The sequence below is a fragment of the Xiphias gladius genome, chromosome 22 (assembly GCF_016859285.1).
Source record: "Xiphias gladius isolate SHS-SW01 ecotype Sanya breed wild chromosome 22, ASM1685928v1, whole genome shotgun sequence".
In the NCBI taxonomy this organism is placed as follows: Eukaryota; Metazoa; Chordata; class Actinopteri; order Istiophoriformes; family Xiphiidae; genus Xiphias; species Xiphias gladius.
The window spans coordinates 2,314,830-2,329,728 of NC_053421.1; the positions used below are offsets into that span (position 1 = coordinate 2,314,830).

Sequence of the window (14,899 nt, forward strand, 5' to 3'; positions counted from 1 at the left end):
ACATGGAATAAGTGGCTTTGATATCCGTCTTATGTTTCTATAGAAATGTCTTGACGGCTGAGTTAGTTTCCTGCTTTTTAGCATCTTGGCAATTACTGAAGTCATAAAAATCTATATTTGAAGTGGGGACATGCAAGCAGCAACCACCAAAGCAAACTGTGATAGGATGAGAGACCTGTCAGTCAAGCCGACCCACCCCAAAACATACTCCTCTTTAAGCCTTAACATACATTCTAGAAACCACCACTAAGACAAACTGAAAATTCAAACTAGCTCAACAGTTTAAATAAGTATATCCTTGTTCAGATTATATGCAATATCCATTTATGAGTTTCATCACAAGTACAGAACTGTACGCACTCCTATGAAGTCGGGAATTTCTGAGTTAACCACCAGGATGCTGCACTACAGCCGACATACTGGTGAGTGCCAGTGGCAACCTCGTCACGTTCCATTACAGCCTGGTTTACAAGTTCGGACGTTTCACCTCATGCAGATGGGCAAGCAATGGCAGAATATGAAACTATAAAGGTCCATATAATTCATTTCATTTGCAGTAAATCCTGCAATTAAAAAGTTAAATATGACAAAAAAATATGACATCTGTCATCCTCCTGCTATCCAAATTGGAGAATTTGAACCTAAATAGCTTCTGTCACTCTCCTTATATCTCCTATACACACCTATAAACTACATATAAAGGGGATGAATCAAAGTAACAACTAGTGTGGCACTCAGTAGACAGCATACCTCCATCGACGCCAAATATGGACAAAAATGTCAAAAAATGCCCTATCTTGTGTTAAGGAACTGTGATGTTCAGTTGGATTTAGATAAGGATTCATAGAAGGCCGCCTCAGAACGGTCCAGTGTTTTCTTCTCATCCATTATTGACTGCTTTTAGATGTATGTTTTGAGTCATTACCCTGTCGGATTAGCCATGACCTGCGACTGAGACAAAGTTCTGACACCAGGCAGTATGTTTGCTCCTGAATGCTCTGACAATCTTCTGATTTCATTGTGCCCTGCACAGATTCTAGTTCTCTTTCAAAGTGGGGTCTTCCTGAGTCTTCTTCCATGGAGCCCTTCATTGACAAAGCAACATAATCGAAGCTTTCGAACTTTCCCTCTGTTTCCCTCTGCCACGTGCAGAGAGGTCCTCATAATATTAGCAGCTGTGGTCACAGGAACATGAAGCTACTTGGAGATGGTCTTGTAGCCTTCACTTTGACCACACTTGGCAATTCTTGTCTTCCTCATCTCCTCAGAAAGATCTCTTCTTTTCTTTCTCTTGTCCATGTTCCGTGTGGTGCACACAATAACACCAAAAAGCACATTGAGAACTTTTCTCCATTTAAATGGGCTGAATGACTGAATATCAGATTAAAGACATCTGTGATACTAAATGAAGAAACAATAGTCTGCTTGAAATACCACTACAATGCTTTTATATATCACCACTTCTAAGGGGTACCAATAATTATTTCCAGGCCAGTTTAGAAGAGTTTTGTAAAATAAGCAAGAATTCAGCTCTTTTCACAGCTTCTTTGTTTTATTCTCTGGCAACCCAAAGGCGTGCAGGTATGAATGACAAAAAAGCTATAATTGCAACACTTCTCAGGAAGAACAGAGCATTGTTTTAACGAGGTGTAGGGATACCAACACTTTTGGTCTGTATAGTGAAAATGGCTTGGTTATTTGTCTGATTTCGAGCTTGGCTCCTTTTACATCACCATGTGCTAGAGCCATGCTGTAAACACCTGTCCTTCATGCTGAAATGACACTGATAACTAAAGTGCTATCAGGAGCTTCCCTTGTAATGTAATTGTAAGAGCAAATGCTATCTCTTATTTGGCTTGTAGACATGGTTTGTGGGTGTCAGTTTCCCATTGATCTATGGAGATGTCATTGAGAAACAGCCCTTCAGTTGACTCCATATAATCTAATCAGAAGAGCAGTTCAGCAGCAATGTGGGTGAGGTCATACTCACTTGTGTTCGATTAAAGCAGCGCTGCTACCAAACTGCAGTCAAGTGCACGGACAGTTTCCAATACATTTTACTCGTGATCATCTAGTTCAAACAGAATCTTCAGTGCATGTTAAACTGCAGGAACACAGGCTACATAAAAACACAAGCACAGTCTCTCACACACACACACACACACACACACACACACACACACACACACACACACACACACACACACACACACACACACACACACACACACACATACAGCTCTCTGATTCTTGACCAATAATTATATTAGCAGTTAATGTATCAGTTTGTGTGTCTCCAAATGTTAATTTGATCTAGCACTAGTGGAGGCACTAATAGCTTTTATCTTGCTGATTAGTAAATAGGAGGATGGTTGAGACACATCATGTAATCAATATGACACATCAACATATTCTCAACCGAAATGGTATGAGCATGTAGTGTAAAATTAAAGACAATTGATGAAACTGTAAAAAATTAAAGACATGTTTTTTTATAAAGTCTATACACCATGTGCATTTGATAATGAGGCTGCAAGACAAAACTTCTATATTAATAGCACTATTTGATTTATTATATTTGGCTGAAAAGAGTTTTATTAGTGTGAAAAAGTAGTGTGGTAACTTTTTTCATCGTTTATTGAGATCAGAACTGATACCGAATTATAAAATCTTAGGAAGGTTCGTAGAAATAACTTTGTAATTATTAATATCGGATACATGTTCAATTGTTATACTTCTAGTTATTTCATTCTAATTATTGCCAGATTAGTGTAGAAAGGCTTTTAGTCATTGCTCAGCAGGTCAGCTCAACATGAAAAATGTAAACTTTGTCTACAGACATGTATGCAAATCATTTGTCTCCATTTTCCCTATTCTTAATACCTAATTACATACAGTGGTTCTTTCCAGGGAACTTCCAGGCAATTATTAGGAAATTATGGACCCCTTAAACAATGTGCCACCAATATTGCAATGTTAGAATGTGATGCAGAAGGGGAATTTTGTCACAAAACAGAAAAAGTAAATGAATTAGTCTTGGACCATTTTTTATACAAGTCTTTTTCAGAAAAAGGTATAATAATAAAAAATTTAAAAAAAAACAGTGAGGTCTGTATGAAATGCAGGGGACAAAAAAAGAAAATTTCATTGTTACTGACAACTAAGCAAGCAATAAAAAAAGCTAAGAACGAATGGAGGGTAAAACGCCTATCATGAGAGCTGAGATGTGACTTGTGTCATGACAGGTAAAATCTGGCCTGTGGGCCTAACAAATGCAACTGATCTATTGAAGGGATAAACTATATTATCACCTAACTCCACATCTTAAACAAATATCATAGAAAAATAATGGTCTCAAATAGTTTGGGAGTGGTGGTTCTATCAGAGTAAGAGAGTCCAATACTAATGCACAAGACTTTCCTCCATCAAACCCACACATGCACATATCAGAGTCTCTTGGTGGCCATTATACTGGACTTGTTTTCTTGTCTGCTGCCAATTCATTAGACCTACTCCCTGATGTCTGCACCCGCTTCTCTCACCATGTAGTTTGTTTCCTTAACACTGCCATTACATTAGGTATACACATTTACTTATTTATATTTACTGATTTTGGCAGAAGCTTTTATCCAAAGCAATTTACAAGTGAAGCACCTTACGGTTCAGTGTCTTCCCAAGGGCACTTCAGCACATGGACAGGATCGAACCGCCAACCTGGCAATCAGTGGACAGCCCGCTCTTCCACCTGAGTAACAGCCTCCTACACATATCCAACTTCACAGCTTACTATGGAGAGTCCATAACTCATGGACAATAGAACCTTGATAAAGATTTTAAACTATGCATATGTCTTACTAGGAGTTAGTTACTCCAGTGGAATTTGTGTCTTTTTAATTCAAGATCCCCTCACCCCTCTGTTGGTTTTGTTGTACCTCTGTGGAAGGGACAACCTACCTGATTAACATTCTTATTAGTACATAGAGTTTGCTGACATCACATAATTTGCCACATTGTTCCACCCAACTTAAATCTGACCAGAGCCCTAAACAGACAGAGTGATTGGTGTGATTTTGTGATTGTGGGTGTGCGGGGCCTCTAATCCCATGTTCCATCTTACAGATTTATACTGCACACATTTTCAGCACTAATGATTTAGAGAACATGCATGTTGCTTGCAAAGGACTGTTACTAAACCCAACCCTCTACTGTACAAAAAACTTAGCAGGATATTTTCATAGCAATGAGTTCATCTCAAATTTTACTACAGTCCATGAACACCAGTGGTCTACAACATGGTTGGTTCTGTTGGCAATCAGACAGAAAATCCAATGCACTTGTTGAGAATTGACTTTGAAAGGACTAAAAGCTCCAATATTTTAGTTTAACTACATCCTTTACTAAATAATATCAAAAGAATGAAAATAGTTGTAATAATCCATTTCAGTGATTACTGTAATGGATTGTAATAATCATGTAGTGGAGTATAACAACCACGGTATCATTGCTGGGTAGTTCAATGCAGCCTCCATTACATGACTGCAAAAGAAGCAAAGACACACAAGCGCTATAATCAGATTAGAAATCACAATTTAGGCATCTCACCAACAAGTAACATAGTCGGCAGGAGCCAAGCAACACCTAGCTCTGCTCTCTCAGAATAATCCTAAATTATTCATGTTTCTCAATGAGCCTGCTGTGACAGGAAAAACACATATTACTTATGTAAATCCTCAGTGGCAAAAGGTATGAGCTGTTATATAACAGATGTAGTCTGAACTGTCAACTCACTGCATGACGGCACATACTAACACCCCCAAAACCACCACATGGCCTCATTCACTCTATCATTGCTTCATTCTACACATTCATTTATGTTTCCAGCATCTTCCCACAAACAGGAAAATTATCACTAAGTGAGTGATCACTCATGTAGTGTTATAAGGGGAGAGGAACAACCAGTTTTACTTAATGAAATGAGATACTAAGACAGCATAGTGGATACATTTTCTAGTTCTGAGTTGATGGAGATGATGGTCCCCACCACTTTTTGGTTTGTGACTGTGACCCCTCATTGGTCGCGTGTATATGTTGATAGGCTGTGGGCAGTTAAAGCTATAAACAACTCTCTCATCACAAACTTAGTATTTTATAAAAAAAAGAAAAAACCGAGGAAAAGTTAGAAAGAAAAAAAACTGAATTTTTCATTTCCTAAATTGACCATCTTGCAACTTCACAGACTTATCTTGCTATCCCAGAGGGCATCCTGACCCCCACATTGCTAACCACTAGACTAGACCATCAGAAGGACTCATTGCTTCAAGGTCAAACTGTTGCCTGTTTCTGTGTGTTCATGATGGAGAAATCTCCTGTCTTTCTTATTTAGGAAGCACATTATTAGCCTGTAGGACAATGTGCTCAGTATACTCAATTTCTTGAGAGCAGCATGATTATACATACTGTACCTTCACATTGTCTGGATGGAGACCTCCAGGGTGTTTGTCCATGTACTGACACAGGTCTGTGTGCTGTAAAATAAAAGCAAAACAGCATAACGTTAATATAGTAACAGAACTTGTGAGAAGTTATGGATAAGCCTGAAAATCTATGAACAGTTATCCTCACGTCATGGTGGATGGCTGGCAAAATAGTCCACATCTGGACATTTCAGAATGTTAGTGGAAATTCGAAATAAATAAAAAAAACAGTTGCTCTTTGTTACAGGGGTAACTGTATATTTTTGGCCATACAGGGCATTTCCCCCCTGATGTCAGGATGACAAATCAGGTTTATTTTATAGAAGTGTTAATCATCTGAGATGTGAAGTGATTCATTTGATAGCTGAGCTGAAATCCTCTTTATCAGAAACCCTCCATCCACTGACATGCACGCAGGGTTACACTGGCCTACCTTTCACCCCCATGTTTTGTTAGCAGAGGGAGGATGGAGGAGGCAGTGTCTCTGAAGTAACACTGATATTTACAATATCAACTGTCTCTCCCACAGCTGCTCACAGCAGGAGAGCCTTGTCTGTTGTAAAACCTTTCAATTTTACTCAAAAACTGCTCTCTATCTCTGTTTCCATTTCCTTGCTTTTATTTTCTCCTATATCTCTCAGGAAAACTTTCATTGCCTTCTCCCCTCAATTCTTTGTCCCCTTTCCCTATGTATTTCACCGTCTTCCTGTCAATCATCATTAGCTTTGAGAGGAGAATAGACATACTCTGTATGTAAAACAGCACAGGCTGATTACAGCACAGAGCACAAGATGATATATCAACATTAAACCAGCAGTCCAGCACATTTGCACTGCTAGGATTCTACATATTATTCAAAAAATAACCATTAGCCACCATGAGAATTTCATATGTGGAAATGAAAGCAATTCTTCGGATTCAAACGGAATTGTGTCAAAGGATTATTCAGCCAAAAATATGAACAATCAGGGAGGCTTTCATGAGGAAGGTTAACTGACCTCCCTGTTTAAACTCAAAAACCAAACTGATCTCTGCTCTCATTCTTTATTTTAACATGACCTGCTGAGCTTCACTCACGTCACATTAAATCTCTTCTCAGAGCGGAATCTTTGATGTGTTATATCTACCAACAGGGGGCATCACACTATCTCATTAAATGCAGTAGTGATGGAAAGCTGAGTACGCTTGTTCTGGTTTAGAGACTTGGCCTTGCTCAGCATTTCAGGATCAGAGGTCGACCTGAATGTGAATGTGACCATCAGAAGTTGTTGTCATTCGGTACATATGCAAGGAGACAACAAAGGATTTCGACTGTTGTAAACCTTGTAGCTTCAGTGTTATCCATTTCTGTCCAGAAAACTGAGATGAAAACTTTCTGACAGCTGAGCTCAACAGTATTTTCCAATATTACCTGGTATAGATGAGTTTTTCTTCCCCATGGGGCTGGCCAATAATTCAGTATTATTGTTTTGACTCTCAGTGGTTTAGATAGGATTTGGAAAAAACACTCTTTATCTCAAGATCATCATCTTCATTTTGGGGCTTCCGCTCACCACTGCTTGACAGGATGTGGGAGTAACGAGACTTGACAAAAATGCCAAGGTCAACAAGGGTCAGGTGACCAGAGGAAGTCACATAAGACTTCAGACCTTTAGCACTAGCTATGATGTGCTCCTCAACTGATGCTTGTGATTTTCGAGCAATATTTATTTTTCAACAAGATTACATACAGTAATATTAGGGTATAATTGGTAATATTGGGGGTTTGTTTGCATTTTAGGAAACAGGAATCCAGTACCAAATATACTTATCAAATCTGAATCCTTTTGAATAAATGATCAAATCTAATAAACTTTTGAGTAATTATAGATATGAATAAATTACTGAAATTAGATCTATAATCACCTTTTCTCTCCTAAAAAGGCAGAAACAGTTTCAAGGTGGGAGGCAAATTAATGTTAACAACCTGTGGCTCCAACCTGAAAAAAACGAGCAGCAGAAGATATTCAATGTAGATTGAATGTTATCTGAAAAATTGAAACAACAGGTGTCGAGCCTACTGGCTTTGATGAAAGGGGACTTGTTACAAATACTGAAGGTCCTGATTCAGAAACGTTAAGGATACAGTACAATTACATGACATGTATTGAAGCTGAACTTGAAGATTCTCTAGAAATTGATGTGATGCAATGAGGTAGATCATTTCTCGACAGAAGAGACACCGTTCAGTTGGTCTCATTGAATTATGAAAACACACAGTCTACTTGCAGAGTTGTGGTACAGTGGGGTGATTTTTTTCCCTCACAATGTTTGTTTTCGTGTTTGATTAGTTAGCTCCTGAGCTTAGTGAACCTGGGGGAATTTTGCGGGACGGGAACTAGATCCAGAATGAAGCCGGCTTAAATTTGGTTAATTAAGAGTTATGACCAAGATTTATTGTGCAGGATGAACTTGTCAGTGATTTTGGTGGACATACAATGTAATAGAGACACTGTTTCTAGCTTAACTCAAACATTTCTGTGCATTTCTGCACTTCACTTCTTGTCATTTATAAGCCAACATATACACTGATACAGCTATCTGTGATAAGCTAATACTGATGATTGATAATTTGATAATGTCCCCATAAGGATACAGTATATCAGTTGAGCTCTCGTTGCCACATGGTTAATACCCAGACTTAAGTGGATTAAACTAAATTGAGGATCAATAGAAAATCCTTGGTGTCATTTACGTCCACAATATTTGACAGTACAGTTGTGGAAACATTCTAAAACATTGGCCTTCCAATAAAATGGCCGCCTGGCTTCCTGTTGTGGGCATAGACACACCAGCCTCTGGTGGGTCTGGCTGCCATCTTATGGTACTGAGCAAAGAGTGGAAAAAGTACAGGCTGCCTTAACATTCTTCAAGTACCCTGTAAACAAGAGTATGCCAATCAAAATATCCACAGCTCATGTTTCTGTGGGCCAAGCTTCAAAAACTCAAACTTAATCAGTGAGCGCACACTCACAGGCACAGACATCAGCGCGGACCTCATTTTCCCTTTAAAGCTGCGGTTTCTTTTCCTTCTGAACAAACACTAAAAACAGATTCCAACCTAATTTCAGACCTCTCCAGTCCACCCATAAAGGGTCCAAATGGGCAATGTCAGTGTGGAAGAGTGCAGACTCACCACATATTCAAAGACCAGAGTCAAGGTTTCCTTGGTGTGGATGATGTCATGGAGGAGCACGATGTTGGCATGCTTCAGGCCTTTCAGAAGAGATGCTGCAGACAAAGAACAGAACAGGGAGAGACAGAGAATTGATGGGAGGCACATATTGAGATACCTGTACCTATGATCTACAGTATGCGTTCATTAGCTGCATCATTACAATGCAACACAGGCCCTGTCCAAGCCTCACTATATCCAGAGGATTAAAAAAGATTAAAACAGAAAGAGAAAATAGAGATTGGATTTACTGCTGGAAGTTCTCACACTCATTTGTCAACATGTTTATGATGTAATAGACATTGTTAATAAGCAGAGCAGTGAGATGATGTCTTGAGAAAATGATCAAGTTGCCCATTTCTTTACAAGCAAAGCTTACAGTCTTACTGAGGAGGCTGGATGAGATCAGCACATTCTGGGACAGACTTGCAAAGACTTTTACATGGGATTTGCTTCATCTGAGTAACACCTTGAGTACAGTTAATGAGGAATGTGCAAATAACCGACACAGATATGATAAATCTGGTGGACTTTGCAGTCACCTGGATTTGCAATCCAAAGGTTTTGCAGAATTAGCAGGGGTCAACTTTGCATTGGAAAATTCCATGCCTCTTAGTGTGCTGAGGAGCTGCACTGAATTAGTTCAAAAACACAAATGAACAGCTTCTTACAAAGACAATTCTTTTTATTACATCAAACAAGGAGAATATTGAGAGATGTGGTGGGTTACTAAACTTTAGCCTCAACTTGATTTTCAACAGAGCTGAAGACTTGAGACTTGATTCACAAAAATTAGGACTTAAAACGTGACTTAGACTTGAGCTGGTAAAGCATTTAAGTAATGCTACTTTAATTATACATGGATCTTGATTGCTCAGATTTTTGTTTCATGGATTTTTTTTTCTTTTTTTTCTTTTTTATTTCTCTATCTTATTCCATGTCCTTAATTCCGTAGAAGTTGACTTAAAGCTATAATTCTAAAGACTTGTCTTGTTTGATTTGGTGACACCTGCGGTTACCTTTGGTCACCTGTGGTTATCCATGCTAACAGCAAGTGCACAGGTAATAATACAGGTGCCATGGTTACATCTGAAATGAGACATGTACCTGGGAGCGGCAAACATGTTACACTGTCAAAAATACTACTTTCCAGTAGCCAGTAGCCTCTGTTTATCTTTGATAAAGCAGGACTTTATCAGTGTGTATTTACTGTTTGTAATGTAATCAGATAATGTGGACTGTAGTAAACAGACATCATCAATTACTACTGAAATATGTCTATTGTTTAAAAATTCATAAATCAGTGTTGTCCGGTCTGTGTGTTAACATTGTAAGATAATATTGTAAAAATAGCTTGCTCAGCCATAGAGGCCTGGTGCTCGTAAGCTTGCTAGCAGATTAGCTTCTTCCTAGCAGTTGAGTATAGTTACATTTCATTCACCCTGTGATCCCTTGGGACTGGTGTATCAGTTTACTGCGCAGCCAAACAAACCGTGGGCTGAGATGATTTACCACATCCAGCTGTTTTATTAAAGGAAACAGTCAAAAATGGCATTCAGCACAGAATTGCCAAAGTCACGACTGAAGGTTGTTTACCTCATTACACAAAATGCCATTGTACCGCTACACAATTTCAATCCTGTGCAGGAATGGTGACTTTTGCCAGTAACAACAAAAACTACTGTATGGAGAGTTACAGATTGCAAATGCATCGAAAATGGCAGTTAAAAATACCATAGGAATACTAATTTTAACGATTCCATCTGTGAGTCTAAAAGCTTTTCTATTAAGATTAGTATATTTTTATCAATGACAGAAGGCCAAATAATTTTGTCAGTGTTTCACTTAGTAAATAATTTTGTTGCATTTGTATTTTAGAAACACTATACTGATTTGTTTTAAATATCCCACTATTACGTACTTGCCCATAGCAGTAATATTCAGGACTCTGAGGCCACCGTATTTAAACTAGGAAGACTAAAACTATTTCAGAAGTAAGTGTTCAACAAACTTCAAAGTTATTTTTCAACAATTACAGAGACAAATCTGCAGGCAAACAAACAACTGACAGAAAAACTTATCTGGCCACAGTGAATGGAATAATTTCAGCATAAGAAGTTCAATTTTTTTTTATTATGAGACATAAATGGGATTTTCAGATGGCTGCCAATGTTATTAATTTAGCAAACACAAAGTTCTCTTCCAAGGGCACAGGGGAGCTCTGCCAGACAGATCCTCAGGGAGCTGGCAAGTGATGGAACCTCATGAATACATTCATCCCGTTTGAGTACCTAAAGGTTGTTTAAAAAATCAGATAAGCAGATGAAAGGCAGGACTCCTCACAGCAAGCACGAAGTTAGTGCTATAGTGAGATACCTCAAAGATCCTGTCACCAGCTTGAAGATCTAACCCTCCCCCTCACACACATACACCCACTCAATCTCTGATAATGGGCATGAGTGTGGCTAGTTTTAATAAGCATGGGCACACTCACACACACACACACACACACACACACACACACACACACACACACACACACACACACACACACACACACACACTTGGCTCTCCTCTACTCTGGATATATTACTTTATTCAGCAGTGGTCTAATGCTGCTCACATATCTGCGCTTGGAGCTTCCTGCTCAGTAATTGCTGAATTAGTTCAATTTCAAAGTGCCTTTCTGATCTGATCACAGGGAGAGTTTGGACTTTGTGTGTGTGTGTGTGTGTGTGTGTGTGTGTGTAGCCCAGGATGGTTCTCTACTCATCAGGCCTGGATCATACACAGATCAAACAGACAGAATCATTTTCTCATCTATCATGTATATTCAAATACCATCTATGCACATGGAGGTGTTTCTTCTTTGAGTCAGTAAACTGAAGACCTTCAGTCCTTCACATACACAACTGACAAGAAAGACTAAGCCTGGACATGCTCTGCACCACTGTTATACATCCAAGAGGCAAACTGAGGTCACAGGATGTCAGACATATGAACACAGTCAAATTTAAGTTCAAATTTAAGTTCTGTATAAGTCTGGTCCACTTTGAGCACAAAATCCTTTTTCCAGCTAATTTCAAGTATGTTTAAAGACAGCAATTTTAGCTTTATTGGATATGTTCACTGCAAATACATTTATTTTTTGTATTATATTTGACCACGATCAATAAATGAAAAAAAAATGCAAATGAAGTGTTTTTAATAGAGCTTGTTTCAAGAATTTTATTCTAATTCAGCAATCTGCCTTATTCTCGCTGCTTTCAACATATTAACACTCAATTATTGTCTACAAAATTCTTGAAGCAAGATGATTTGTTCAGGTTCAGTAATCAACAAAAATTACTTGATAAGATGGAGATATTTTACACAGTTTTAAGATTTAACATCACTTTAATTTGAAATCGCCCATTAAAACCGAACAAGTCCTGAACTTGAAACTGAAAATGCATTATGATTCCTTTTTAAGGAACAGATGTTACCTAGCTATGAGATATGGCTGGGGTAAATGAGTACAGTTAGTGTTTCCGATACAAAGTGATACAAATTAAATGGCCATTCGGACCGATAGAATATAGGATAAGAGGAAAAAACATGCCATAACAACAGTGTAATGACACAAGATATACTGTAGTATATGAAGCATTTTGTTTATGGGCATTATGGGCTTAACCTCTGATCACCTGTTGTTTGTGGAAGAGTTTGAAAAGGTTCAGCTCTGAGTAGAAAGAGGAAAAAGACAGGGATTCTGAGTGCATATATTCCTAATCTTAAATGAAACATCATCTGTACCTGAAGTTCTTTCCACTTATAAATCTCTTACCTTCTCTAATGGCTGTGAAGGGTGTTCCTTCCTCCTCTTGTAGACGAATCACCTTCAGAGCCACCAGTTTCCCATTCACCCTGGCAACAACACAGAGGAAACACAAAGTATGGTAATCTGGTGTTTTTGTGGCATAATAAAACAATCTATTAAAATCAATGAAGCCAGAGAAGAGTGAGGATTGGTAAGTCGATTAAATGTAAATTAGCAGCAGTGGAGTGAGACCCGAAGTAGAAGGCCACAGGATTACAACTGAATGGAGCTCACCAATCAATGCTCTTGTAGTAAAGCACAAAGCAAAATAACATCATTACTGAGAAGATAAGAGTCTGTGGAGTTTAATACATTTAGAGTGAGTGAACTTCATTTTCTCGGATTTAATTACCAAAACCTGGGAGAAGAGCACCAAACCATAAAAAATGAAAGATAACTATTGAATCAATGAATAAAAAACACCCATGCTATACTGATTAAAAAAAGAGAAATTGCAAATCCCACACATGTAGCATTGTAGGGTAGAGAAAAAATTATTTACATAAAACTGTACTCTGTTACTGTTATTGCTTTTCCATTTAATTAATTTATAAAGTTACAGCACTGTTCCTGTGTAATTAATTGTAATATTCACTGCCTGCATGAGGGCTCTTGAACTATAAAGAAGAGAGATTGCACTAGACAGTGATTCAACATCCACACACTACTTACTTGCTCTTTCCTTTGTAAACTGTAGCATATGAGCCCTCTCCCAGTTTCTCCAGTTTTTCGTAGGAATCTGCCTTTCCAAACTTGGGGCTTGTGGGCTGAGGAAGAATAAAGAGATATGAAAAGGTAATATGAAAGGATGAATTCAGTAACCCAGATAAAAAACGTCTCGGAAGATTTCCCTGAAGACATTACATGTCTGTGAGCAATATTAAAATCTGGAGGCTCCCCACCGCATCAACAGGGAGGTGTAACGTCAGTGAAGAGGAAGAGAGAGAATTTCACAAAGTCCTCATGTGGGATCTCTGAAGACTACATTTCATTCAATCATCAGCTCATAACTTTTAGACACATTTCACTGTATCAACAGTTCACAGAGAAAAGAGGTAACAACTACTGCTCTGAGGAAAGTAAGCCCAGGACTGAACGTGCTCTTACCCAATTGCTCCCAATTGCTCCACGTGAATTCTGTATGATTTTTAATATATGTTTCATTAAATGTTGTGTATCTTAGGCTCTGGCAGGCGGGTTTGTGAACTCAGGGACAGTCTGTGTGAACCTTGCCCAGATTTGTTCCAGATCACCACCAAACTAAAACACACTTTGTTACAAATCATGGTTAAAATTTTGAAGTGTGTCCTCACCTAAAAACAGTTTCTAGATATACATGTCAACGCTATTCAATTGTTCAGTTCAGTATCTAGTAGTCATAGTTGGGGACCTGGTCAATGCCAAAAAGTATTGTGCTGTGTCTCGAATCCCACTCTACATACAAATTGTATACAGTATATACTACTGTATGTGTTTGCTGTCATTAAGGCTGAACATTGTTTGAACATTTTCAGTGCTGGTTCCAATACGATACCATAGTTTTGGTAGTGATACCAAAACTGTGGTCTTCCAGTATTTTACTTTGAGCTATGTACAGTAACAAATCAAATATCTAAAATTTTCTTTTAAATTAAGCAGTCATACAAGACCTTTTTATAAATAACAGTCTAAAATTGTCAAAATTTGTATTTAAATAGGAACTATTTGATCAAAGAATAAGTAAACAAGATAATGTGCATTCCTGTTCTGTACTGTTCTGTTAGGAATGAAGATGCAATATGTGTCCAACAGCCATAAATAAAACTGCGACTTTGGAATGCCATTGTCCATTAAACCTCAAACAGAACGCAAAATGTTTTTCCTAATAAATACTACTGGCTTTGTTTTCTGGAGATCTCTCTGAAGCTGTTTCATTGCAAGCCAATGGAAAGCTAGCATAGGGTCCCCAGGAGTGAGATGCGTCATTTCATTTAACTGCCTGCTTTGCCCTAACAACTTAATTTAGCAAGATTTAACAACACTAACATTATCTGCCATAAACTACTGTCAGATCAAGCACAGCTTGGCAGTAAGACCACACTTGGACAAACAAAAGTGTAATAGAGCAAGGGTAAATTTTAATGCTTATGAATTCAACTTTTATTTGGAAGAGAAGGAATGTGTTACTTGTACTTAATTTAAGTATCATTACCATAATGTTGTTTGTCAGGTATCAGCCATTCCAATATTTAGTTAAATATTGTGTCTTGTAGTGAAAAAATTTTTTGCTAAATTAGCTACATAAATACAAGGGTAGGGGGTAGGTGATGTTAGCCTTTTGGACAAGGACCCAACGTTAGTGTAAGATTATAG

General features: G+C 38.1%; 1 protein-coding gene across 1 annotated transcript in view; it reads right to left on the minus strand.

Annotated features, from left to right (window-relative positions):
- The window catches only part of cdk14 (cyclin-dependent kinase 14), a 202,848-nt gene that overhangs the window by 120,666 nt on the left and 67,283 nt on the right, over positions 1 to 14,899 (minus strand). The window contains exons 4-7 of the mRNA XM_040118359.1: positions 13,220 to 13,314; positions 12,515 to 12,594; positions 8,650 to 8,744; positions 5,463 to 5,525 (exon numbers count right to left, since the gene is read on the minus strand). Of these exons, the coding sequence (XP_039974293.1) occupies positions 5,463 to 5,525; positions 8,650 to 8,744; positions 12,515 to 12,594; positions 13,220 to 13,314 (333 nt within the window). The remainder of the gene's footprint in view (positions 1 to 5,462; positions 5,526 to 8,649; positions 8,745 to 12,514; positions 12,595 to 13,219; positions 13,315 to 14,899) is intronic.